General features: G+C 46.4%; 1 protein-coding gene across 3 annotated transcripts in view; it reads right to left on the minus strand.

Moving 5' to 3' along the window:
* Positions 1-26,625, minus strand: part of TEC (tec protein tyrosine kinase) — a 189,914-nt gene that overhangs the window by 158,026 nt on the left and 5,263 nt on the right. Inside the window, exon 1 of one of the 3 annotated variants that reach the window (XM_068278540.1) lies at positions 24,828-24,848. The exons of the other annotated variants lie outside the window; for them this stretch is intronic. Coding sequence (XP_068134641.1) covers positions 24,828-24,838 — 11 coding nt within the window. The 5' untranslated portion in view covers positions 24,839-24,848. Of the gene's footprint in view, positions 1-24,827; positions 24,849-26,625 lie in introns of those variants that run through there. 3 annotated transcript variants of the gene reach the window in all.

The following is a 26,625-nucleotide window of genomic DNA, read 5'->3' on the forward strand; positions in this document are numbered from 1 at the left end:
ACCATGTATGATCACCATAATGGCTGGTTCACACAATACACTGAAAAACTGATGTATTTTAACTGATCAGTTGTACTGTAGCAGTGCATTGTGAAAAAGGTTCCAGTTAAAATGTTTAGGCCGCTTTCACAGTGCAACGTTAAAGTCGCACATTGAATCAACATTTAACGCAGAATAACTCACTGCAATGAAAAATCAATGCCCCATTCAAAGTGCACAAGTTGCGTTGATGACTAACGTTAAGTGAAAGTACTGCATGCTGTGCGTTATACACGTTATTAGCTGCGTTGGACTGTTTGCACATGCTCAGTAATGACTTGGAAACATACTCTAAATTGCCTGTATGATCTACTGGATGCGACCATAATGGGGTATTAACCCCCTTGGCGGTATGAAAAATACCGCCAGGGGGCAGCGCAGCAGTTTTTAAAAAAAAAAAAATTTTAAATCATGTAGCGAGCCCAGGGCTTGCTACATGATAGCCGCTGCTCAGCGGCATCCCCCCGCCCGCTTCGATCGCCTTCGGCGATCTCCGATCAGGAAATCCCGTTCAAAGAACGGGATTTCCTGAAGGGCTCCCCCCGTCGCCATGGCGACGGGGCGGGATGATGTCACCGACGTCAGCGACGTCGGGATGTCATTGGGAGACCCGATCCACCTCTCGGCGCTGCCTGGCACTGATTGGCCAGGCAGCGCACGGGGTCTGGGGGGGCGCGCGCCGCACCGGATAGCGGCGATCGGGCGCGCGGCGGCGGCGATCGGGGTGCTGGCGCAGCTAGCAAAGTGCTAGCTGCGTCCAGCAAAAAAAAAATTATTTAAATCGGCTCAGCAGGGCCTGAGCGCCACCCTCCGGCGGCTTACCCCGTGTCACACACGAGGTTACCGCTAAGGAGGTTAAGTTGCGTTGCGACTTTTTGGGGGCATTGCGTTGTAATTTGCGTTGCGACTTTAACGTCGCATCAAAATGCAACGTCCTACTGTGAAAGAGGCCTAAGATGCGAAGAATTGCCCCGTAGGGAAACATGGACATTTCCTTCACCTGGACTGCACATCAGCTGTCCGTTCAGTTATGACTGACAGCAAAAGGCACAGTGTGAAAGGACCCTAAAGACTCAGAACAATTATTTTATAATACACCCATTCTATAGAATGACGGGTACACACGCAGTGGCGGACATACGGCCGTGCAGGCCGTGCCGTCGCACAAGGGCCCCTGAAGTTCCGTTGCTTCAAGGGCCCATTAAGTATATATATTTTTTTTTATATATATTTTTCTTTCCCTGGGGGGCCCCCGACTCCTATCCTCCCTCCCTCACCTCGGGGGGCCCCCCTCCCGGTATGCGTGGGGGGTGAGCGGCAAATACAGGATGTCTCCGGGGCTCCAGGCAGGCGCTATAGGCTCAGCGGCCGCTTGGTCTCCAATGTCTCCAACTCTATATACGGCTCGCTACTAAACCAGGAAGTAGCGAGCAGTATACAGAGTTGGAGACATATTGGAGACCAAGCGGCTGAGCCTCTAGCGTCTGCCTGGAGCCCTGAAGACTTCCTGTATTTTCCGCTCTCCTGCCGCGCATATCGGGAGGGGGGCCCTCCGAGGTGAGGAAGGGGAGGAGGATAGGAGTCGGGCCCCCCACCCGGATAGCTACCCACCCACCCGGCTACCTGCCTACCTACCCACTCACCTACCCGGCTACCTAACCACCTACCCACCCGCACCCGGCTACCTACCCACCCACCAGGCTTCCTACCTACCTACCCACCCTCCCACCCGACTACCTAACCACCCACCCGGCTACCTACCCACCCAGCAACCTACCTACCTACCCACCCGGCTACCTACCTAACCACCCACCCGCCTACCTACCTACCGGGCTAGTTACCAACCCAACCACCAGGCTACCTACCCACCCAGCTACCCACCCACCAGGCTGCCTACCTACCTACCTACCCACCCACCAGGCTACCTACCTACCTACCTACTGGGCTAGTTACCAACCCACCCACCAGGCTACCTACCCACCTGGCTACCTACCCACCAGGCTACCTACCTACCCACCCACCAAGCTACCTACCCACCCACCCGGCTACCCACCCACCCACCAGGCTACCTACCCACCCAGCTACCCAGCCACCCACAAGGCTACCTACCCACCCGGCTAAGGGCTACCTACCCACACACCCACCAGGCTTCCTACCTACCTACCCACCCAGCTACCTACCTACCTACCCACCCGGCTACCTACCTACCTACCGGGCTAGTTACCAACCCACCTACCAGGCTACCTACCCACCCGGCTACCCACCCACCAGGCTGCCTACCTACCTACCTACCCACCCACCCACCAGGCTACCTACCTACCTACTGGGCTAGTTACCAACCCACCCACCAGGCTACCTACCCACCTGGCTACCTACCCACCAGGCTACCCACCCACCCAGCAGGCTACCTACCTACCCACCCACCAGGCTACCTACCCACCCACCCACCAGGCTACCTACCCACCCAGCTACCCACCCGGCTACCTATCCACCCACCCACCAGGCTACCTATCCACCCGGCTAAGGGCTATCTACCCACCCACCCACCAGGCTACCTACCCACCCACCAGGCTACCTACCCACCCGGCTAAGGGCTACCTACCCACCCACCCACCAGGCTACCTACCTACCCACCCACCAGGCTACCTACCCACCCAGCTAACCAGCCACCCAGCCGGGTACCTACCCACCAGGCTACCTACCCACCGGGCTAAGGGCTACCTACCCACCCACCCACCAGGCTGCCTACCTACCTACCTACCCACCCACCAGGCTACCTATCCACCCACCAGGCTACCTATCCACCCAACCACCCATGGGAGCTGCGCGCCGGATGGAGGCTGGGACAGGAGGTCTGCTGCTGCAGGTGAGTAAATGTTTTTGTTTTTTTATTTATATTAGCAGGTGTATGTTCTGGGCAGGTCTGCCACATGATTGCATGTATTTTCTGCGCAAATCTGCCGACATGATTGCACGTATTTTCTGGGCATATCTGCCGACATGATTGCACGTATTTTCTGGGCATATCTGCCGACATGATTGCACGTATTTTCTGGGCATATCTGCCGACATGATTGCACGTATTTTCTGGGCATATCTGCCGACATGATTGCACGTATTTTCTGGGCATATCTGCCGACATGATGTGTATTTTCTTGAGAAAACCTGCACAATTATGTGAATTTTCTGGGGAAAGGGTCACCAAAACTTGGGCCCACTGTCTTTGCATTGCACTTTTCAAGGGAACCTGAGGTGAGAATAATCTTGAGGCTGCCATATTTCTCTCCTTGTAAGCAATACCAGTTGCCTGGCTGCCGTGCTGGTCACGCCCATTTTTGGGTTCTATCCTCACCTATTTAGCCCCAACTCATTTTTTGCCGCGGCGTGCACCGCAGGTCGTATGGACCCACAATTGCAATTTTGCACAAGGGCCCACTGCTGGCTGTGTCCGCCACTGTACACGCGATAAGATAATCTGCCAGATTTACAGCCAGATCAAATATTTACAACATGTCCGATATGATTTCAGATCAATTTTCATATTGATTTTCCATAGAAATGAACAGAAAATCGATCGGAAATCGGATCAGACATGTTGGAAATAAGCGATCTGGCTGTAAATCTGCCAGAAAATCTCATCGTGTGTACCAGGCATTACACAGAAAGAAAATTGGAAACACAGCCAGGTAAGATGCATCTTTTATGAGAAGTCTAATGAGGCTGGCACCACCTTTAATACAAAATCAGCTCTTTATTATAAACATCATTTAAATGACATATGGCCATATTGACAGCCTGCTGTTTCAAGCCTTCTTCAAAGCCACAAGCCATATACAAGCACCATTTTAACCCATTCCGTCGTTTTCACTTGAGAAATGTTCACCTCCCATTCATTAGCTTATAACTTTATCACTACTTATCACAATGAACTGATCTATATCTTGTTTTTTCCGCCACCAATTAGGCTTTCTTTGGGGGGTACATTTTGCTAAGAGCCACTTTACTGTAAATGTATTTTAACAGGAAGAATAAAAAAAACGGAAAAAAATTATTATTTCTCAGTTTTCAGCCATTATAGTTTTAACCAGTTCACCCCCAAGGGTTTTTATCCTAACGGACCAGAGCAATTTTCAGTTGTCAGCGCTCCTCCCTTTTATTCCCTAATAACTTTATTACTACTTATCACAAGAAAATGATCTATACCTCGTTTTTTTCGCCACCAATTAGGCTTTCTGTGGATAGTACATTTTGCTAAGAATTTTTTTATTCTAAATGCATTTTAATGAGAAAAACAGAAAAAAAAAGAAAAAAATCATTATTTCTCAGTGTTCAGCCTTTATAGTTTTAAAATTAAACATTCTCCTGTGGATAAAACAAACACGTTGTATTTGCCCAGTGGTCCCGATAATTAAACCGTTTAGATTATGTCCCTACCACAATGTATGGCGACAGTATATTATTTTGAAATATAAGTGGTTATTTTTCTGTTTGTTCTGGCCATAATTACAAGCCCCTATGTAATAAATTAAAATTAATTTTCCCCCATAAAATATAGAATAAAAAAAGCTGAGTCCCTAAGGCAACTATTTTTTTTTTTTTTTAAGCTGATTTTTTTTTTTACAAGTGTTTTTTTGGGGGGGGAGGGTTGGAAGTGTAATTTTATTAATGATGTGTATATACTTGAAAATGTATGTATTTTGTAAGTGTAATATACTTTTTGGCCACAAGATGGCGCTGGTGAACACTCATAGGACGTGTTCACTTTTTTTTTTTTTTTTTTTTTTTTTTTACACACTTTATTAAACTGTTACATTTCCTGTTTATGTGAATGGACGTAGCCGCTGTTCGCGGTCACGTCCATTCACTCCAGGCACTGCAATTGGGTAGAGGACTGTTCAGTTCTCTTCCCCAATCGCCCAGCACGGGATCCCGACGGTAATGGCGGCGGTAGCGGCGGACACACGGCGGTAGCAGCGGCGGGAATGCGCGACGTATTAAAACGTCATGTTGCTGTTAATAGCGGTAAGCATGACGTTTTAATACGTTAGGATGGCGGTAAATGGTTAAAATAATACATACCTCCATAATTAAAACTCACGTATTGTATTTGCCCATATGTCCCGGTTATTACACCGTTAAAATTATGTCCCTATCACAATGTATGACGACAATATTTTATTTGGAAAATAAAGGTGCATTTTTTCCGTTTTGCATCTATCACTATTTACAAGTTTAAAATTAAAAAAATATAGAAATATATCATCTTTACATTGATATTTAAAAAGTTTAGTAACGATTGTGGAATTCTCTCTGTGATCAACGCACAGGACGCGCGCTGACACTGCGGAAATCCTCCACAAGCGTATAATTTGAGGGAACCCAGCAAAAGGTGCAACGCACCTGTAGAGGGAAATTCCTGTCGGCAGGTGGAGCTGTGGAGTGCAGAGGAACAGCTCCTCTGCTCTGCCACAGACGCCAGACAGGAATTGTACGGAGGGAAGAAACACAGGGCAAGATAGCACTGAAAGAGAGAGATCAAAGCGACAGAGGGTATGTGTGTCCACCAATCTAGTCGCCACCCTGCGACGATTAACACACAACCATGAAGATCAGGTGAGAAGGCAATCGCACGAGATGGCGATTGCTAACAGCGACACAAGACTAAACAAGTACAGATGAGGAATGTATGTATGTCCACCAATCTAGCCGCCAACCTGCGATGGTGGACACACAACAGAGGAAACCAAGTAAGAACGCAATCGCAAGAGAAGCGATTGCGAATGAGAATGAGCACAGGGACAGAATATATGTGTATGCCCCAATCTAGTCGCCAACCCGCGACGGTGCACACACAACAGCAGAAATGAAGTAGGAACGCAATCACGAGAGAGGCGATTGCTAGAGGTGACACAAGGCTACAGCAAGGCAGAGCACGAGAGTAGCAAAGGCACAGCAAATCATACAATTAGAAGATAAGGAAAATAACAAACGCTAACTAAACGCAAACACCGCATTTATTTGCAACAGCGAACGTGTTTGCTGCGCGGTCTCCGCGTGTTAAGCACAACAGAGACAAGCACGCCTAACTAACCAACACAAGACAGACATGCTTGCTATACGATTGCCTTACCGCAGGCACCAGCAGGCGTAGACAGACAGACATACAAACGAACAACAGGAATGAGTCACGCAGGAACCACTGCTCTTACTGTCAGAGCCAGTGCGAGCCAAGTACGAGAAAGATCCACTGCTCTTCCGTCAGAGCAGTGTGATCCAAGCACACAACAGACAGAAGGAGTAACCAGAAGCGACCGTAGCTAAGGTTAGCTCTAAGATACAGACCACAAGAATCCACCGCCTCTAACGCTAGGGCGAGAGCGATCCAGACAGACAGAACAAGCCTACAAAGGATGTAGCTAGGCAATTTGCATGACAAACGTATGCAAATTCCTCAGCAGCAGCAAGCTGCAAAACTGACAAAAGGTCTCTCTTCCAGAGACCTGCAGAATGCAGACCAGAACAGTGGTCAAAAAGCTGCCTGCCTGCACAGGCAGCTGAGCGGATCATTACATTTAGACCCTTAGGTAAATATTTACATGTTTGTTTGTTTTATTGTAATGTTGTTTTTTTTTAAATTAAACATTTTATTTGGGTAGTTTTGGGAGGGTGGGATGTAAACTATAGGTTTATAATGTAAATGTGTTTTGATTTTGATTTTTTTTTTACTTTTAGTTGTAGTTTTACTTTTTGGCCACAAGATGGCGACCATGAGTTTGTTTACATGACGTCACTCTAAGCGTAACATACGCTTAGAGCGACGCATGGGGGAGGCAACAGCCAGAAAAGACGCAGCTTCCGAGAGAAGCTGTCACTTTTTCAGCGGGGGGAGAGGTATCAGTGATCGGGCACCATAGCCCGATTCACTGATTGCCTGGCTAACGAACCACGGGCCGGAAGCGTGCGTGCATGCGCGCGATCGGCCGCGGGAGCGCGCGTGGTTCCTGGATGTAGTTTCTACGTCCAGGAACCAAAATAGGTTAAAGAGACACTGAAGCGAAAAAAATATTATGATATAATGAATTAGTTGTGTAGTATGGATAATTACTAGAACATTAGTAGCAAAGAAAATATTCTCATATTTTTATTTTCAGTTACATAGTGTTTTTTATAACATTGCATCATTCTCTAATTGCAGTTTACACAGTACACTCAGCATTCTAAATGATTTTACAGAGCAGGCTAGTGAACTATTGAACTGTCCTCTGCAGAGAAAAAGAAAATACAGTGCCAGACACTTTAGATAACAAGCTCAGAAGACAGAGCTCTCTGTGACTTTGAAAGTCCTGGAGCTCAATGGCTCTTTTGCCTAGATAACAACTGGAGGTTTTTAACTCTTTCTGTACTGGAAACATTATTAGGCTTATGTCTCTGCTCCTAATGTTTTATTTCTTAGCTGTACTACACATACAAATTATTATATCATAATTTTTTTTTTCGCTTCAGTGTCTATTTAAATAGGGATTGCAGAAGCTATATACACGTTATGATAAGTGATTAAACATAAAAACTCAAAATCCTAGTCACGGTTTAACCCCCCATGTCCCATAAACTCCAACTTCCTGATCCACCAAGCTTCTCTGCACAAGGCCCGTTCAAAATTGTGATTGCCTAGCGACTGCGATTTTGCATTCCACAATTTTGATTAACGATTCTCATTACAGTTAATGAGAATCATGACGCAATCCCCGGGAAAATGCTGCATGTAGCACGTTTGCGATCGGCGATAATAAGAATACACTAGTACACCATATACTTATATGGAACTCTGTGGACTGCACGCAATTTATTATGCACATCACAACATTCTGTTTATACTAGACATCTTATCTAGCTACACAGCCACCACTGACCACCAAAATTCTGGGTACGCAAGTTTCCCACAAGTTCATGCAATACCAAGACTGTTTACTTTTTCAGTAGATATTGCATATGAACTTAGCACCGCAATCACTGCAGTGAGAGTAATCCCATAGGATTACTTGAGCAGCGTGTCTGCAGCAGCACTTTACTGATCGCCGGCGATAGGCAAAGTGCAAATCGCAGAATTATCCCTAGAAGTTCACCCTTTCTGCTTAAATTTCCACTCCAATTAAAGGGAGCAGTGCCTGTGGGTATGCCTTTAAGCATACCCACAACTAATTAATTATATCCTCACACCTACCAGCATGATGTTTGTAATTATAGCCCCCTGGGTTCCTTGTATTTCATTGCATTGTGCTGAATGGAGCTGCCGACACTGGGGAAAGTGTCGTCCTGTGTAATACAATGCTGAATAAGGAATCCAAAATGGCAGCCGCGATTTCGATTACTAAAATAGCGAAAACTAAAAGGCATAGGGTGGCGGTTTATATATCATTGGAAAGAGGAGAAAGAGAGCTTCAAAATGGTATGCATCTTTCCATAGTTACTGCACTGCTCGGAGTCCCTTTAACTGGTACACTATCAATGACTTGCACCACATTCTGGCATTATCATTGGTCTGACACACTTTGAATTGATTGGCTGATTGATTTATTTACCCCTCTTTAAAGAAGGGTTGTCCCTCAGATTCATATTACATGGCTTGTTTCTTTGAAGAAGAGGGCTAAAGCTTGAAACAGCAGGCTGTCACTATGGCAATTTTTATTGACTGTATGTCATTTAAATGATGTTTATAATAAAGAACTGAGGTTTTTTTTATTGAAGGTGGTGCCCAGCCTAATTGGACTTTGCACTGACTGGTCACTGGTACTGTGATCTAAGGCTGTGGCACACGGTTTGTCTTTTTTGCATGGGTGCTCCTCCACACCAGCAGTTGCTCTTTTATAATGAGGTCAGCAATGGCAGATAGAATGATGTTCACGCATAGCTTCCCATTGATAATAGCCTCAATTCACTAAGATCCTGCTGGAGATAATAAGGCAAGTTAAAACTTACCTCAAAGAAAAGTAGTGTGGATCGCTGCAACCACCAATGCAGCCAACGGGAGCCTAGGACTCAGAGCATCCTGCAGCAGCAACAAAGAAAGGGATGTCCCGCTACACCGTTGTAGGGTAAAAGGATCTCTCCGACTCTATTGAACACATCAGCAAAAACACAGACAAAGGCTCACGCGTATCGGAGCTCTACATGGCTCCTTAATCATAGCTAACATAGAGCTACTAGACAAGGGTATATATAGTCCATTGCTCACACCAAACATGGGTGTGGCTACTTTCCTTAAAGTGACGACACAAACACATATAAAAATGGCAATATCCAATATACAAAAAGGAATTGTTAAAAGGCCATCTAGTGGCTCTGAGAAATAACGCATCAGGTATCAAGAATGCACATATTTTTCACCAATGCATAATACATGTATCCACATCAATGGTAAATAAATAGTATCAAAAATTAGCCACATGTGTGGACATAGTGCAGAAAGCACAAACCAGAAGGAGGAGAAAGGAGAGGAAGGAGGAAAAACAAGGCAAAAAGAAGGGAAGGAGAAAGGGGAGGGAAACAACAAGGATGAAGCAATAATTAGGTCCTAACATCATATGTTAGACTGATATCCAGTCTTGAGTTTAGACCTGTGGGGGTACGGGTACCCAACTTCCATATCCACAGTGCCTCTCGTTTTAATAGAAGCCTGTGTACATCACCTCCCCTAGGTGGGCAGAAAACCCTCTCCACTCCCTGGAAACAGAAACTGCTCATGTCCCCACGGTGCACATGCAAAAAATGCCTGGACACACTGGAGACCTGAGTAACATAGGCCTCATTTCTGAGGCATCTTGCGGGTCCATTGTAGTGTTCCGAAATCCGCTGCCGTAGGGGGCGTGTAGTACACCCCACATACTGCAGCCCACAGCCAACACACGAGATCAGATAACCGACATTTTTGGAATTACAGTTTATATATTGTTTCATCTCAAAGGTCTCGTTTTTAGAGGGTGACATAATTTGCCCTGTTTGGCTGTGGGCATGACAGTACCTGCAGGTGTTATATCCACATTTAAAAGAGCCCTTATGGGTCAGCCAAGTAGGGGTGGGCTTAACCGAACTAGAAAAAAGGCTCGGTGAGAGGCAGGTTCCCAAGGTTGGAGCTCGACGCGCAGAGAAACTGCAGCCTCCCTCCAGGACTTTGCGCAGTTTTGGGTCCGAGTGCAGAACTGGTAAGTACTTTTTTATAACATTAATTATTTTGTTGTACTCTAGGCTATATGGGGTTGTGAAAGTCAACCCTCTTGGTTCCTTTGTTCTGCAGTTGGTACCCACTCTGAGCAAGTCTCGGCGGTCCTTAAGCAATACCTTTTGTCTTGCCTTTTTAATCTGACTATTGGCATATCCCCGCTCCCGCAATCTCCCTTCTACCCCGTCCAACTCTCCCTCCAGTATATTAAAATCTGAACAGTTCCTAGCAGCTCTGACCATTTCCCCATAAGGAATGGCCCTCAGGGTATGGCTCGGATGGCAGCTAGAGGCTAGAGCTTATCCAATGTCATTAATCTCTCTAGTGTTCAGCTTTCTGATATCCAGCTCTCTTTACTGTCAAGAGGCTTGTCCTACTCGCCATCTAATCATTTCAATGTTTTTGACACCATGTTAGATGTCAACAAATTCGTTAGAAACTTAATGGTGAGGAAACATTTACTAGAGGCAGAGGATTCCACCAACTCGGATGTCGAGTTGGGGACGGGTGTGGGGCCCCGGGGGTTTTCCGCCCCGGCGAGTGGGGGGGTTCCCCCTTTCCGGGAGGCCTCTACCGCCCTCACCCTGGAGCATGTGTCCAGGGCGAGCGGCGGCCCAGCCGCCGGGGCGGCGTTGGGCCCCATACCCGTCTCCAACCCTTTCTTTTATCCGGTACAGGCTAGAACGACAGCAGTCGATACTTTCCAGGATCTGGTGGAGAGTGAGCTTGTGCGGATACAGAGAATTACTAGAGCTAACTCAGACCTTACTAGGCAGGAGAGGGACGCACTACAGTCTCTCCAAAATAACAAAACTATTGTTATACGCAATGCAGATAAGGGAGGAGCTGTGGTTGTCCTAGACTCCGATGCCTATAAGGCTGAGGCTCTACGACAACTGAGTGATGCTGGGACCTACCAGACGCTGCCGGGACACCCCACTCCGGGTTTCCGGGCGGAACTAAAGAAGTTATTAAACTTGGGCTTCTCCTTGGGGATATTTTCTGAGAGGGAGAAGGACTACCTAATGGTAGAGACACCGGTCGTCCCAATCTTCCACCACCTCCCCAAGGTCCACAAACCGGACGTTCCCCCGAGGGGTCGCCCAATAGTTGCGGGCATTGGCTCCTTGGGAGAGCGTCTGGGACAGTGGGTTGGATACTTGTCTACAGCCCTTGGTCCGCAGACTACCGGGTTTCCTCCAAGATACTACTCACCTCTTGAATAGTTTAGACCCTTTGAAGTGGGAAGGTCACTACAAGTGGGTCACCATGGATGTGACTTCCCTTTATTCCTCCATTCCCCACAGCCTGGCTCTCAGGGCTTTGGATTTTCATATCCGTAGGTACGGCTCCTTTTCTGAGGCGACCAGGGACTTCCTCATGTTGGCGGTAGATCATCTTTTGACTCACAATTATTTAATGTTTGATGGGGTTTTCTATCTCCAAAAATGCGGAGCTTCTATGGGAGCCAAGTTTTCCCCATCCCTGGCGAATCTGTTCATGGGATGGTGGGAGGAGCTCCGCATTTTTGGATCTGAAAACCCCTTTATTAATCACATTTTTTGGTATGGAAGGTACATAGATGATCTGCTGCTGATATGGGGTGGTCCCTTGGAGGCTCTATCAGATTTCCTGACATATTGCAATGATAATGCCCTCAATTTAATATTCACCATGTGCCATGACCCCACTGAAATTGACTACTTAGATGTAACCTTGAAAAGATGTCAGGCCTCAGGTAGGATAATCACAAAAACCTTTAGGAAAGCATGTGCAGGCAACTCATTGCTGCTGGCCTCTAGCTGCCATCCGAGCCATACCCTGAGGGCCATTCCTTATGGGGAAATGGTCAGAGCTGCTAGGAACTGTTCAGATTTTAATATACTGGAGGGAGAGTTGGACGGGGTAGAAGGGAGATTGCGGGAGCGGGGATATGCCAATAGCCAGATTAAAAAGGCAAGACAAAAGGTATTGCTTAAGGACCGCCGAGACTTGCTCAGAGTGGGTACCAACTGCAGAACAAAGGAACCAAGAGGGTTGACTTTCACAACCCCATATAGCCTAGAGTACAACAAAATAATTAATGTTATAAAAAAGTACTTACCAGTTCTGCACTCGGACCCAAAACTGCGCAAAGTCCTGGAGGGAGGCTGCAGTTTCTCTGCGCGTCGAGCTCCAACCTTGGGAACCTGCCTCTCACCGAGCCTTTTTTCTAGTTCGGTTAAGCCCACCCCTGCTTGGCTGACCCATGCAGACTCTTTTAAATGTGGATATAACACCTGCAGGTACTGTCATGCCCACAGCCAAACACGGCAAATTATGTCACCCTCTAAAAATGAGACCTTTGAGATGAAACAATATATAAACTGTAATTCCAAAAATGTCGTTTATCTGATCTCGTGTGTTGGCTGTGGGCTGCAGTATGTGGGGTGTACTACACGCCCCCTACGGCAGCAGATTTCGGAACACTACAATGGACCCGTAAGATGCATCAGAAATGAGGCCTATGTTACTCAGGTCTCCAGTGTGTCCAGGCATTTTTTGCATGTGCACCGTGGGGACATGAGCAGTTTCTGTTTCCAGGGAGTGGAGAGGGTTTTCTGCCCACCTAGGGGAGGTGATGTACACAGGCTTCTATTAAAACGAGAGGCACTGTGGATATGGAAGTTGGGTACCCGTACCCCCACAGGTCTAAACTCAAGACTGGATATCAGTCTAACATATGATGTTAGGACCTAATTATTGCTTCATCCTTGTTGTTTCCCTCCCCTTTCTCCTTCCCTTCTTTTTGCCTTGTTTTTCCTCCTTCCTCTCCTTTCTCCTCCTTCTGGTTTGTGCTTTCTGCACTATGTCCACACATGTGGCTAATTTTTGATACTATTTATTTACCATTGATGTGGATACATGTATTATGCATTGGTGAAAAATATGTGCATTCTTGATACCTGATGCGTTATTTCTCAGAGCCACTAGATGGCCTTTTAACAATTCCTTTTTGTATATTGGATATTGCCATTTTTATATGTGTTTGTGTCGTCACTTTAAGGAAAGTAGCCACACCCATGTTTGGTGTGAGCAATGGACTATATATACCCTTGTCTAGTAGCTCTATGTTAGCTATGATTAAGGAGCCATGTAGAGCTCCGATACGCGTGAGCCTTTGTCTGTGTTTTTGCTGATGTGTTCAATAAAGTCGGGGAGAGATCCTTTTACCCTACAACGGTGTAGCGGGACATCCCTTTCTTTGTTGCTAAAACTTACCTCCACACATCGATCTTGCCTTATAGGGAACCAGAGATGAACGTTTCACACAAAATAAACATATCAGTCGATAGCTTGTAAAGAATAAATGCTCTACCTGATCATTTTGCCACTCTGGTGTGCCTTTTTAGTGTTTTTTATCCATTATTGCTCCAGGAAAAATCAAATATGGCCGCCGGCTCATATCCCTTCTGCTTCCGGGTTATGAGTTGTTCTGGATGTGCTGTCTAGGCTATATGAGACTATGCTGCTATCTAGGCTATATGAGAAAGGCTGCTGCAGCCAGTATGATGTGCAGCTGCCTGTAGGAAGTGTCTCTCATAGGAATGAAACTGCAGTCATCATCAGTATCTACAGTATGCAGACAGAGTGCACACAGATCATATTGCATATTGCTCTGAAAACTTGTCTGTTTCAGAGCTTCTCTCTCAGCAGGAGCAGCCCCTCCCATGTCATCACAGCTCTCAGTATGCAAACCAGGAAATCTGAGCCTGGAGGTGGCAGGCTTGGGCTTCAAAAGAGTCCACAGAAGAGTGACTCAGCTATAATGATTCCAGGTCAAACCTAGACTGAGCCAGTCAGGGATACTTATCACAGCTGCTAATAGACTAATTAAGCACATAAGAATGAAACTAAAAGCAGGTGTTTACTGTCATGTTCCTACTGATAAATGTAATAAAATACATGAGGGTGCTTAGTCTCTGGTTCTCTTTATTAAGGTGTAGAGATAAGTTTTCACAGTGAGAGAGTTATCTTATCACTTCAGTCCTTAAGTTACGTCCTCTGTAGTTATTTTCACATGCAGTTAATTAACAGCCTGTCTTTAGCTTTAGAATTCTGAAGTTATTTTAATGATTGAAGAGTTAACTTTAGACATCTCTCCTTAACTTAAAGACAGAAGAGTTAACTTTAGGTTTGCCTGAGGTAAAATGTTTCCTGAATACTACATGCCTAATCACCATGGTTATAACTCTAGAAACATTACAGGAGATAACCTAAGTGAATTGAGGCCTGTAACGATCGGTGTAACACAGAGAGGATCTGATTACCGGCGATCTGCAGTATCACCGAGAATGCAGATATATACCCGATTATAGATGATCTGCAGTATCACCGATAATCAGATATATCTCTAACCTCTGGACACCTGGGTAATATATGAGTGTTTTGATGCAACAGTAATACTTTGAGGAGAGCACCCGTACAGTGGGTGTAAGGCAATAGGATGTACTGCCCAGAGAACAGGTTCCTTCCAATGGCCTGAGGCTCCCCAAGGGGCAGAGCCAGGCTGAGAGTGGGAAGGACAGAATGTGAGTGACACCAGTGAGGAAGTGCCACTGACAGATCTGTGAACTATCTCTTAACAGGAGAGAGAGTTCTCGAGGTCGGACAGGCCAGGTCGTTAACACACGGACAGATAAAGTACAGAGACAGTATACAGATGCCGAATCCTAAGACCAGCAGAGATTGGCAACAGGGTATCAAAATGACAAAGGCACAGAATCAGAGATCAGAAGAATGGTCAGGAAAGCAGAAAGTCACAACAGATAATCAACAATTCCTAGACTAAGGTGTGAGTTCCTTGATCATCAACACCTTGGAAACTGGTCTAGATAATAATCACAGATAATAACAGAATTCCTAGACTAAGGTGTGAGCTCCATGATCATCAACACCTAAGAAACTGGTCTAATAAACACAGATACTGACAGGGTCTGAGTGCTACCACGTAGTGATCGCAACGCCAGACACCAGAGAAATGACCAGCACCCAGTATATATACACCAACGCTCCCCAGCGCCTCCCCTAAGTGCTGGACCAATGAAAGCTGCTGAATTTGTCAGCTGACCGACTTGGTCAGCTGACCCCCTTCTGACTGTCATAAAGGCCCTGCCTCTCTGCGCGCGCGCGCGAGTCCTTCTGAACCTGTGTGGACTATCAGTCCCAGCCACACCAGACATGTGTTGTAATGTTTCTGCTGTGTTGGATGCGGAATCCGCCGCAGCGCTGTCTGTGCATGCGGCTTTTTTTCCGCATTCAGCATTGCTGATAGGAGTAGGCCTATGCGTGCAACCTGCCGCGTCGGACGCGGAATCCGCCGCCCTGTTGTCTAGGCATGCGGCGGTTTCTCCGTGCTCCGACTGCGCGCCAGCTGCCATGTTGAACGCGGAATCCGCCTTACTCTGAGTACTAACGGCGGCTTTCCGCGTTTCCTCACAAGGCCATTGTTATTTAGCTAGCCTTAGTTTCTGTAATCTACAGAAAGAGCCATCTGAGTGAGGATTCCATTTATATAAACCTGGTGCCTTTATCTCTTAAGAAGAAAGAGGAAGTAAGAGACAAGATCTGCACACTGCTGTAATCACAGGCCCAGTAAAACTGGTCTACATAACCTCTGCTATGGGTGAAGGTTCAGCCGACAAGGGGAGAGACAAGGAGACAAGCATCATGTCAGGTAGTAATGGGTAAATAATCTCCAGTCTGGCCTCACAAAATTGATAGAAATACAAAACTTTAAAAATCGGAAAATTAATGTATAAAACCTCTCTAAATTAGAAAAGCACAGACAGAAAACAGAACAGGCTAATTCAGAAGGAGAAAAAAGAGGAACTGAAACATTGCAAATGTCTGTTAGTGTGTGAGGGGGAGGAAGGGGGTGGATAGGGTGGTAAATACTCGCAGGAGGCTGTACTGTATGCTTGTCGGGTAGTTCAGTCTCCTAGCATGAGCGACATTCGGCTGCAATTAAATGTAACACCATGTGTGTCAGCAGAAAACTGTGCTCAGAGTGGACTCCATGGTGGTGCTGCCTCTTCACCGCCGGTACTGGGCTCTAGCAAGCTAGTGCACAGGGACAGCTTAATTTTTCTTTTTCAGCCTCCAGGGGTTAAATAGAGATTCTGCAGCAAGAGTTATTCACCACACTAGTCTCTAAACCTGAGGCTAAAGGTGGCCATACATCTAGCAATTTTGCAGTACGATCGACCATTTGATTCAAACATTTTATGGAATCAAGAAGGAATTAAGTGTGTTCCAGAATTCCCAATCCATGAAAAGTGGCTGATATCATGTCAAATTGATCAGCTCTGTCGATCGAGCAGGATGCAAGATATCGGTCGATGGCACAGGAATTGGCTACTGCTCACACAGCATTGGTCAGATTGATTAGTGAAGGTGAATCGCATAGGAATCGCTTGTAGTGTTTGGGTCACTAGTCGGTCGACTTTCGATCAACCATACTGAAGTCGATCCTTAAATAAAGTTGATCCCTTTGTTGATTGAATCAGAATCGCTAGATGTATGGCTACCTTAACTCCTACCTCCAAAGGTCCAACTAACCCTAAAATCTAACCTTACACCTCAACCAGAAATCTCAGCCTAGATCCAACTATAACCACTGAAGTGGAACAAACATTTCTCTACAGATTAGCAGTGCAAACAGACACTCTACCATTCAGTGTTAAAACACACACACACACACACACACTCTCTCACACACACACACACACACACACACACACACACACACACACACTCACACCCACATACTCACACCCACAAATGCATTGTAATATTGTGAACAAAGTTGACCTGATGTTAAAGTATCATTTATTACTTTTTATTTATACAGCTCCAAAATCCACTGTGGCCACCATTCCTGGGTGGCCCACCTAAGGAATGGGCAAGAGCATTGTTCTCCCCTTTCACTCTGGCTGCTGAGTGTTGTCACACACCTCACCATCGCCCTCCATTTCTCCATTCCCCCGCATAGCAACAGAACCTAATGCTAGCCTTCAGGCAAGCAGCGTGTTTGTACAGCCTTGCCCATTGAAAAAATAAAGCACCTCATTCCTTCGGAGGATCTTCCATCCTAGTCCACTCCTTCATTACCTCATGGCTTTATTATTGCAATGCCCTCTATGCAGGCCTTCCAAATAAAGACATACACTGCCTGCAGCCAGTACAGAATGCTGCCACAAGACTTAACAAGCCAACCCCGCCATTGCCGCATAACACCAATCCTTTGCTCACTACACTGGCTACCCATAAAATTGAGAATCCTTTGCAAAATTGGCATGCTAACATTCAAATCCCTACACGACCTAGGCCCTGGATACCTGAAGGATTTGTTGCAACTACATCACACTCACTACATCACACTACCCACAACTTCAGATCAAAATGATCCAATAACTTGACCAGGCTCGGACTGAGCCACCGAACCACCGATGGTCCCATCGGTGGGCCCCGACTGCCCCGCTTCCTGGGGGCCCCAGAGCCAAGAGGGAGGGGGGCACAGCTTGGAAGGGGGGAAATTGGGCACAGAGCGGCAGGGAGGGGGGGGAAGCCTCCCCCCCCCTCTCTCACCTAGGGGCCCCCCCTTCCGCGCACCCCCCTCCTCCAGAAGTGCAGCCAGCAGCGAGCGGAGAATAGCTACAGAGCTTCAGATGATGCTAGCTCCGCTCCGCTCGCCGCTGCTGCCCTGCTGGTCTCCATCTCCTACAGTGACGCTGTCCAATCACGCTCTCGCAGTACTTCCTGCGAGAGCGTGATTGGACAGTGTCACTACAGGAGACAGAGACCAGCAGGGCAGCAGCAGCGGCATGCGCGGAGCTAGCATCATCATCTGAAGCTCGGTAAGCTATTTTCCGCTCGCTGCTGGCTGCACTTCTGGAGGAGGGGGGCCCCTAGGTGAGGGAGGGGGGGAGGCTTCCCCGCTGATCTGTGCCCGCTGCCCCCCCTTCCAAGCTGGGGAGGACTTGCATTTTGTAGGGGTATCTGCAGCCAACCTGAATTGCATTGTATGGGGGTATCTGCAGCCAACCTGATTGCATTGTGTGGGGGTATCTGCAGCCAACCTGATTGCATTGTGTGGGGGTATCTGCAGCCAACCTGATTGCATTGTGTGGGGGTATCTGCAGCCAACCTGATTGCATTGTGTGGGGGTATCTGCAGCCAACCTGATTGCATTGTGTGGGGGTATCTGCAGCCAACCTGATTGCATTGTGTGGGGGTATCTGCAGCCAACCTGTTTGCATTGTGTGGGGGTATCTGCAGCCAACCTGTTTGCATTTTGTGGGGGTATCTGCAGCCAACCTGTTTGCATTTTGTGGGGGTATCTGCAGCCAACCTGTTTGCATTTTGTGGGGGTATCTGCAGCCAACCTGATTGCATTGTGTGGGGGTATCTGCAGCCAACCTGATTGCATTGTGTGGGGGTATCTGCAGCCAACCTGATTGCATTGTGTGGGGGTATCTGCAGCCAACCTGATTGCATTGTGTGGGGGTATCTGCAGCCAACCTAATTGCATTGTGTGGGGGTATCTGCAGCCAACCTGATTGCATTGTGTGGGGGTATCTGCAGCCAACCTGTTTGCATTGTGTGGGGGTATCTGCAGCCAACCTCTTTGCATTGTGTGGGGGTATCTGCAGCCAACCTCTTTGCATTGTGTGGGGGTATCTGCAGCCAACCTGTTTTCATTTTGTGGGGGTATCTGCAGCCAACCTGTTTGCATTTTGTGGGGGTATCTGCAGCCAACCTGTTTGCATTTTGTGGGGGTATCTGCAGCCAACCTGTTTGCATTTTGTGGGGGTATCTGCAGCCAACCCGATTGCATTTTGTGGGGGTATCTGCCGCCAACCCGATTGCATTTTGTGGGGGCATCTGCCGTCAACCTGATTGCATTTTGTGGGGGCATCTGCCGTCAACCTGATTGCATTTTGTGGGGGCATCTGTCGGCAACCTGATTGCATTTTGTGGGGGCATCTGTCGGCAACCTGATTGCATTTTGTGGGGGCATCTGTCGGCAACCTGATTGCATTTTCTGGGGGCATCTGTCGGCAACCTGATTGCATTTTCTGGGGGTATCTGCTGCCATTTGACTACTTTATGAATTATCATGAGGCATGTAACTACTTGAATATTTTATCTAAAATGTATCTGGTCAGACCTAATTTCTGTGAATAACACCGCTACTTATTTTGTGTTTTGTATTTATTTATTTTTTAAGTCTGCCCATGACTCATCATGACCACGCCAGTGTTCCAGTGCGTGGTGACACCCATTTAGTTTCGCTGCGCCGCATTTAGACATATCCCTATTGGAGACTGTCCTCAGAATTGCTCAAAATCTATTCCCTACCATGAAGTCATGCAAAATTTCTAGAGTACATGTGTATGTGAGCCCAAAATGGGGGGGGGGGGAGGAGGAGGAGGAGAGAGGGGCGGGCCCCAGGCTGAAACTTCCTTGGTGGGCCCTTGGTGTCCCAGTCCGACCCTGAACTTGACCACCCCCAGAGTCTAACTAAGAACCTTTGGAGCCAGAGCTTTCTGTCATGCTGCCCCTACCATGTGGAATTGCCTTGCCAAACTTCATCAAGGCTCCAACCCTGAACACGTTTAAATCAAAACAGAAAAGCCACCTGTTTAATCTGGCATTTATGATCACATAATGTTTTCCCCTGTACACATCACTGTGTACTGATCTGAGACAAGCTTATGCGCTTTGGGTCCTATGGGAGAGCACTTTACAAATGTGTTTTTGTTGTAAAGCTTTTATGTTGTACTAAGTACAGTTGCACATTCAAAAACATACAAAATACACACATAGGTCTTGTGTGGTATAAAACCATCCACCAGCACAGGTGGTATATGCTCACTTGATGGAATAAGCACAGGAGAAATGTTAGGGGAGGACCCTGGCCTTGTGAGTTTCTGTCTAGAGGGTATCGGGATGGAGACAGTAGATAAGGAGTAAAAGGGGCTAGCGTATGAAACAGTGATCTGATGCAAATGTAAATATAAGTATCTCTGAAGAAGGACTATGGCAGATTATAAGAAAAAGGTGTGTTTTAAGAGAGGGTTGCAGGTTTCCAGGCTTGAAGCACAGTGGACAAGGTGTGGAAGAAAGTTCTAAAGAGAACCAGAGACGAAGCGCCCTCATGTATTTTCCCATATACAGTATATCAATGGGAACATGATAGTAAACACCTACTCTGCTCTTTGTTTCATTCTTCTCTGCTAAATCTGCCTGTTATCAGCTCTGATAAGAATCCCCGACTGAGCATTCCATCTAGCTTTGCCACGAATGATTATAGCTGAGTCAGTCTTCTGTGATGTCTTTTCAAGCCCAAGTCTGCCCCATTGTGGCTCTGCTTTCCTGCTATTTATCCTCCTAGCAGGAAAGCAGAGCCAGGAGGGGGCAGGCTTGGGCTTGAAAAGACATTACAGAAGACTGACTCAGCTATAATCATTCCTGGGCAAAGCTAGATGGAATGCTCAGTCAGGGATTCTTAGAGCTGATAACAGGCAGATTTAGCAGAGAAGAATGAAACAAAGAGCTGAGTAGGTGTTCACCGTCATGTTCCCATTGATAAATATGGGAAAATACATGAGGGTGCTTCATGTCTGGTTCTCTGAAAAGAGGAAACTTGTGAGAAGTCTGCACATACATGTGAAGAAAGGATTCATTTTGGGAAATATTTTACAGATGGAAGTATCAGAAAATTGCTAATGAGATGAGGGTTAAATAAGAGTGAAATATTACTCTGACAGTGGAGATTAGGAGATTAGGAGTAGAGATTATTGGGGTGTTTTTCACATTTACAGTGCATCTGGAAAGTTTTTAGAGCACATCACTTTTTCCACATTTTGTTATGTTACCGCCTTATTCCAAAATGGATTAACTAGCAGCTGCAAAACTGACGTTTTAAAAAGCCCTGTTTTAGCACTGTTCAGTGCAATACCGAGGCAGCACGGTGGCGTAGTGGTTAGCTCTTTCGCCTTGCAGCGCTGGGTCCCTGGTTCGAATCCCAGCCAGGGCACTATCTGCAAAGAGTTTGTATGTTCTCTCCGTGTCTGCGTGGGTTTTATACTGTACAGCGCTGCGTAATATGTCGGCGCTATATAAATACTAAATAATAATAATACAGGCGTTTTAAAAGGATTGGCTTTGTAGTGTAGCCGATCAGAATACACCCACCAGGAAGGGGAAGGCTTCCTCCTTCCGAGGTAAGTATATGACCCTCGCCACCCTACCATCCTTTTTTTTTTTTTTTTTACTACAGAATTGCTTTACAGAGACACTGAAGCCAAAAAAAGAAAAATATAATATAATGAATTGGTCATGTAGTACGGATAATTACTAGAACATTAGTAGCAAAGAAAATATTCTCATATTTTTATTTTCAGTTATATAGTTTTTTTTATAACATTGCATCATTCTCTAATATTTGCAGTTTACACACTACTCAGCATTCTAAATGATTTTACAGAGCAGGCTAGTGAACTTTTGAACCCTTCTCTGCAGAGAAAAATAAAATACATTGACAAACACTTGAGATAAAAAGCTGCAGAACACAGAGCGACCTTGAAAGTCATAGAGATCAGTGACTCTTTTCCATAGATAACAACTGGAGTCTCTTAACCCTTCCTGTACTGGAAACAATATTATGCTGGGCATATACGGGTCGATCCGGCGGCCGATTAGCCGCCGGATCAACCCCGCCGGGACCACCGCCGCGCGGATCAATTCCCGCTCGTCCCCGCCGGCACTTCTTATCACCCGCTCGATTCGAGCGCTGAATCGATCCCCGCGGTGATCGGACACGTCAGATATTATCACTCGAGCCATCAGGCTCGATTGATAATCCTCCCCTCGACGCCGTGTATGCCCAGCATTAGCCTTATGTCTCTGCTCCTAATGTTTTATTTCTTAGCTGTACTACACATACAAATCATATCATAAATTTATTTTCACTTCAGATTCCCTTTAAAGAGACTCTGAAGTCTCCTGAAAAAAATGTTTTATTTAAAAAATGTGCTTAACATCTTTGCCCTAACGAAACCGCCGCATTCCCGCCGCTGTACACTAACTAAATCCCCCCTAACTCGCCGGGGGGCAATCCGGGCAGCGCTTCCGTGAGAGGCAGAGCTATGAGCTGCAGCTCTGCCTCTCAGCGTGTCTGTCAGCCCGGATCACCACCGCTCCCCGCCCATCAGTCTTCCTTCACTAAAAGGGGCGGGGAGAGGCGGAGATCCGCCGCTGATGGACGGGGCATGGAGGCAGAGCTGCGGCACATAGCTCTGCCTCCAACAGCAGCAAAATCCACGACCAAGAAAGTCGTGAATTTTGCAAGGGAAAGGGAGGGCGAGTTTGGGGGGATTTAGATAGATTTCAGCAGTGGGAATGCGGCGGTTTAGTTAGGGCAAAGATGTTAAGCACATTTTTTAAATAAAAAGATCATTTTCAGGAGACTTCAGAGTCTCTTTAAGTGTGAGCCATCCCATTGACTTACCGGTACATAGTAATGATAACACATGCCGGAAAAACACATGCAATTTGCACAGAAGAGTGCTCCTTGCCTAAATAAACAAATTCATTAAAAAGTTACTAAATAAAGTTACTTTACTTTTCTATCAGGAATTTACTTTGTAGGATTACTTCTAAAAGGAACTTGAAGTGAGAAGTATATGGCAGCTGCCATATTTATCTCCTTTTAAACAATACTAGTCCCCCGGCAGCTCGGCTGATTTACTTAACTGCAGTAGTGCCTCAATCCCACCAGAAACAAGCATGCAGCTCATCTTGGCAGATCTGACAAAAATGTCAGACATACCTGATCTGCTGCATGCTTGTTCAGGGCATACATGTAAAAAGGGCACCGGGAAATTTGAGCGCAGGGTGAAGTCGAAAAACATCTCACCCAGCTGTGGCAAATTTCTTGCCTCTAAGGCGCTGTATGTAAGAGGCAATGCGACTTCTAGCTATTCCTGGTGGCTGAATTGCACTGTTTTTATAGTAATTTGGGCTCCATCTTTTGCCAGTGCCCAAATTACTCACTGAGCGGCTCTATAGCCATAATGCAGGTGTCATGTAAATGCGGACTTCACGCAGCACACCCAACAATTTTTTATGTACAAGTTATGTTTGCTCCCTTTTACATAACTCCCACCTTTCTGATGTAAGAAAGAGGAACACCTTTAACCTCTTAAGGACCATAGGCTTACACCCCCCTAGTGACCAGGCTATTTTTTTGCAATTTAGGCTACTGCAGCTTTAAGGGCTCGCTGCAGGGCCGTACAACTCAGCGCACAAATGATTCCCCCCTCCCCTTTTCTGCCCACCAACAGAGCTTTCTGTTGGTGGGCTCTGATCCCTGCTGGGGTGTTTGTTTATTCTTTTTATTTGTTTGTTTCTTTTTCTTAATAAATATTACTATTTTTAATTATTATTTTTAACCCCTCCCTCCCCCCGCCAGCCAATTCCAGCGATCGGCTCTCATAGACATCAGCCTATGAGAGCTGATTGCTTTCTTTGCCTCCCAGGGGGACAGCCGTGTCTGCGATCTGCAAAAACCCTGCCCCAGGACTTGACATCAATTGGCGTTAGGCGGTCCTGGCCAGGTTCACGCCCATTGGCGTTACGTGGTCGGCAACCAAGCCTCCAGGCATGCCCACATCACACCCCTAGTCACACAAACCACAAAGGATACATAAGCAAAAGACCTGGTTTTATAATTCAAACCAACCTTTCAATCATAATTGGTTTTCCTTTTGAAAACGAGAAATAGATCAATTTAAGGGAGGGGAAAAAAGCTTAGAGTTAATTAGACAACTTTTCAAGAGAAAAATACACATATTTTCTTACATCTATACATCAGTCCTGAAAGAAGGACAAATGGGAAAGAAATTAGGACAGCGGGATTAGGTTCCCAAAGACGGATTGTCCTTCCATAAAGGGACAGTTGGGAGCTATGCCTATTGTGACCAGACAGAGAACCAGTGAAATCCAAAAACCTTCTGCAGTGCCTGCAGGCCATTATGCAGGTAGACAGCTAATGCGTACACACGCACTACAGCAGCCAACGACGGGTCCGTCGGCACCTCCCGCTAGGCGGGTTTTCAGCAGATTGTAGTGCGTGTGTACGCACTGTCGGCGGACTGATAAGGCTGTTCCTGAACGGCGGATCGTTCAGGAACAGCCTTATCAGTCCGCCGACAGTGCGTACACACGCACTACAGTCTGCTGAAAGTCCAGGAACAGCCTTATCAGTCTGCCGACAGTGCGTACACACCCACTACAGTCTGCTGAAAGTCCAGGAACAGCCTTATCAGTCTGCCGACAGTGCGTACACACGCACTACAGTCTGCTGAAAGTCCGCCCAGCAGGAGGGTCTGACGGACCCATCGTTTGCTTCTGTAGTGCGTGTGTACGCACCAGTCAAAGGGAGTGATGGTCCAGGTAATTTAAACTATTCTATGCCCCATGCATCCCAGAAGTGATGTAAAGCAGTAAGCTCGTTTTCACTTACCTCTCCATCATCCAACTATGCTTGGTGGAATTCGTTTTTACTATCTGATAAGAGCACAGGAAGATATGCAACTAAAATATGGAAAGTCGTTATTATTCACAGCTGTCAGTATGCAAATAGCATGTATACGGGTCCACTCCCGCCCATCACAAGGAGGGTTTGCACAGCCCAATGATGCTGTGCAGCAGTCCAGGCCAGGCAGGGCTTTTACACAAAAGAGGAACAGCTGCATTAAAAGGGGAAGTATTTTTTTTTACCAGTGCTACATCTGTGTCAATAAATACATTTCTACAGCATGCCTCCCAGTTCCAGCCAGGAGCATCCGTAGGTTCCCAAAAAATCCAGGACACCAAGAAAGAGGTAAATGTGCAGTGTGCAATGTGTATCATGGTGCAAAGTGAGCATGGCATGGTCATGACAAGTCATGGTTGGAGCCAAAGGTACATGAACCTTGCAACGGTGTAATTTGAAGGAGAACTGTAACTAGAGGGCTATGGCGACTGACATATTTATTTACTTTTAAACAATACCAGTTGCCTGGCAGCCGTGCTGATCTATTTGGCTGCAGTACTGTCTGAATCACACCAGAAAAAAAGGATGCGGCTAATCTTGTCAGATATGACAATAATGTCAGAAACACCTGATCTGCTGCAGGCTTGTTCAGGGACTATGGCTTAAAGTATAAAGGTGCATACACACATCAGACTATAGTCTTTGGAAAATGAAAGATCACAGACCTATCTTACCACCCTTCATGTAGTATGGCCTAGTGCACACCAAAAACCGCTAGCAGATCCGCAAAATGCTAGCAGATTTTGAAAAGCTTTTTCTTATTCTTCTGCAGCGTTTCAGCTAGCGTTTTGCGGTTTTGTGTAGAGGTTTTGGTATAGTAGATTTCATGTATTGTTACAGTAAAGCTGTTACTGAACAGCTACTGTAACAAAAAACGCCTGGCAAACTGCTCTGAAGTGCCGTTTTTCAGAGCGGTTTGCGGTTTTCCTATACTTAACATTGAGGCAGAAACGCATCCGCAATCCAAAATCTGCAGCAGCCCGGGAGTATGCGTTTCTGCAAAACGCCTCCCGCTCTGGTGTGCACCAGCCCATTGAAATACATTACCCTAGCGGATCCGCACCCGCAAGCAGATCGCAAACAGCAGCGGAAACGCTCCGGTGTGCACTAGGCCTATAAGAGCATTTCTACACAGTCTATTCTTTGGAGCTGAACTCCCCATTAGAAAAACCTTTGCAAGATGTTGCACACAGACATGCTGTACAGACACAAAAGATCAGTATCTGCAAAAGATCTGTCTGGCCTGGTGCACACCAAAAAACGCTAGCAGATCCGCAAAATGCTAGCAGATTTTTAAACGCTTCTTCTTCTTTTCTGTAGCGTTTCAGCTAGCATTTTGCGGTTTTGGGAAGCGTTTTTGGTGTAGTAGATTTCATGTATTGTTACAGTAAAGCTGTTACTGAACAGCTACTGTAACAAAAAACGCCTGGCAAACCGCTCTGAAGTGCCGTTTTTCAGAGCGGTTTGCGTTTTTCCTATACTTAACATTGAGGCAGAAACGCATCCGCAATCCAGAATCTGCAGCAGCCCGGGAGTATGCATTTCTGCAAAACGTCTCCCGCTCTGGTGTGCACCAGCCCACTGAAATACATTACACAAGCGTATCCGCACCCGCAAGCGGATCGCAAACCGCAGCAGAACCGCTCTGGTGTGCACTAGGCCTTCCTGCCAAAGGTCCGTTCCTGCAAATTGCATTCATAGTCTATGAGATCTGCAGATCATCATA

The sequence above is a fragment of the Hyperolius riggenbachi genome, chromosome 1 (assembly GCF_040937935.1).
Source record: "Hyperolius riggenbachi isolate aHypRig1 chromosome 1, aHypRig1.pri, whole genome shotgun sequence".
Taxonomy (NCBI): domain Eukaryota; kingdom Metazoa; phylum Chordata; class Amphibia; order Anura; family Hyperoliidae; genus Hyperolius; species Hyperolius riggenbachi.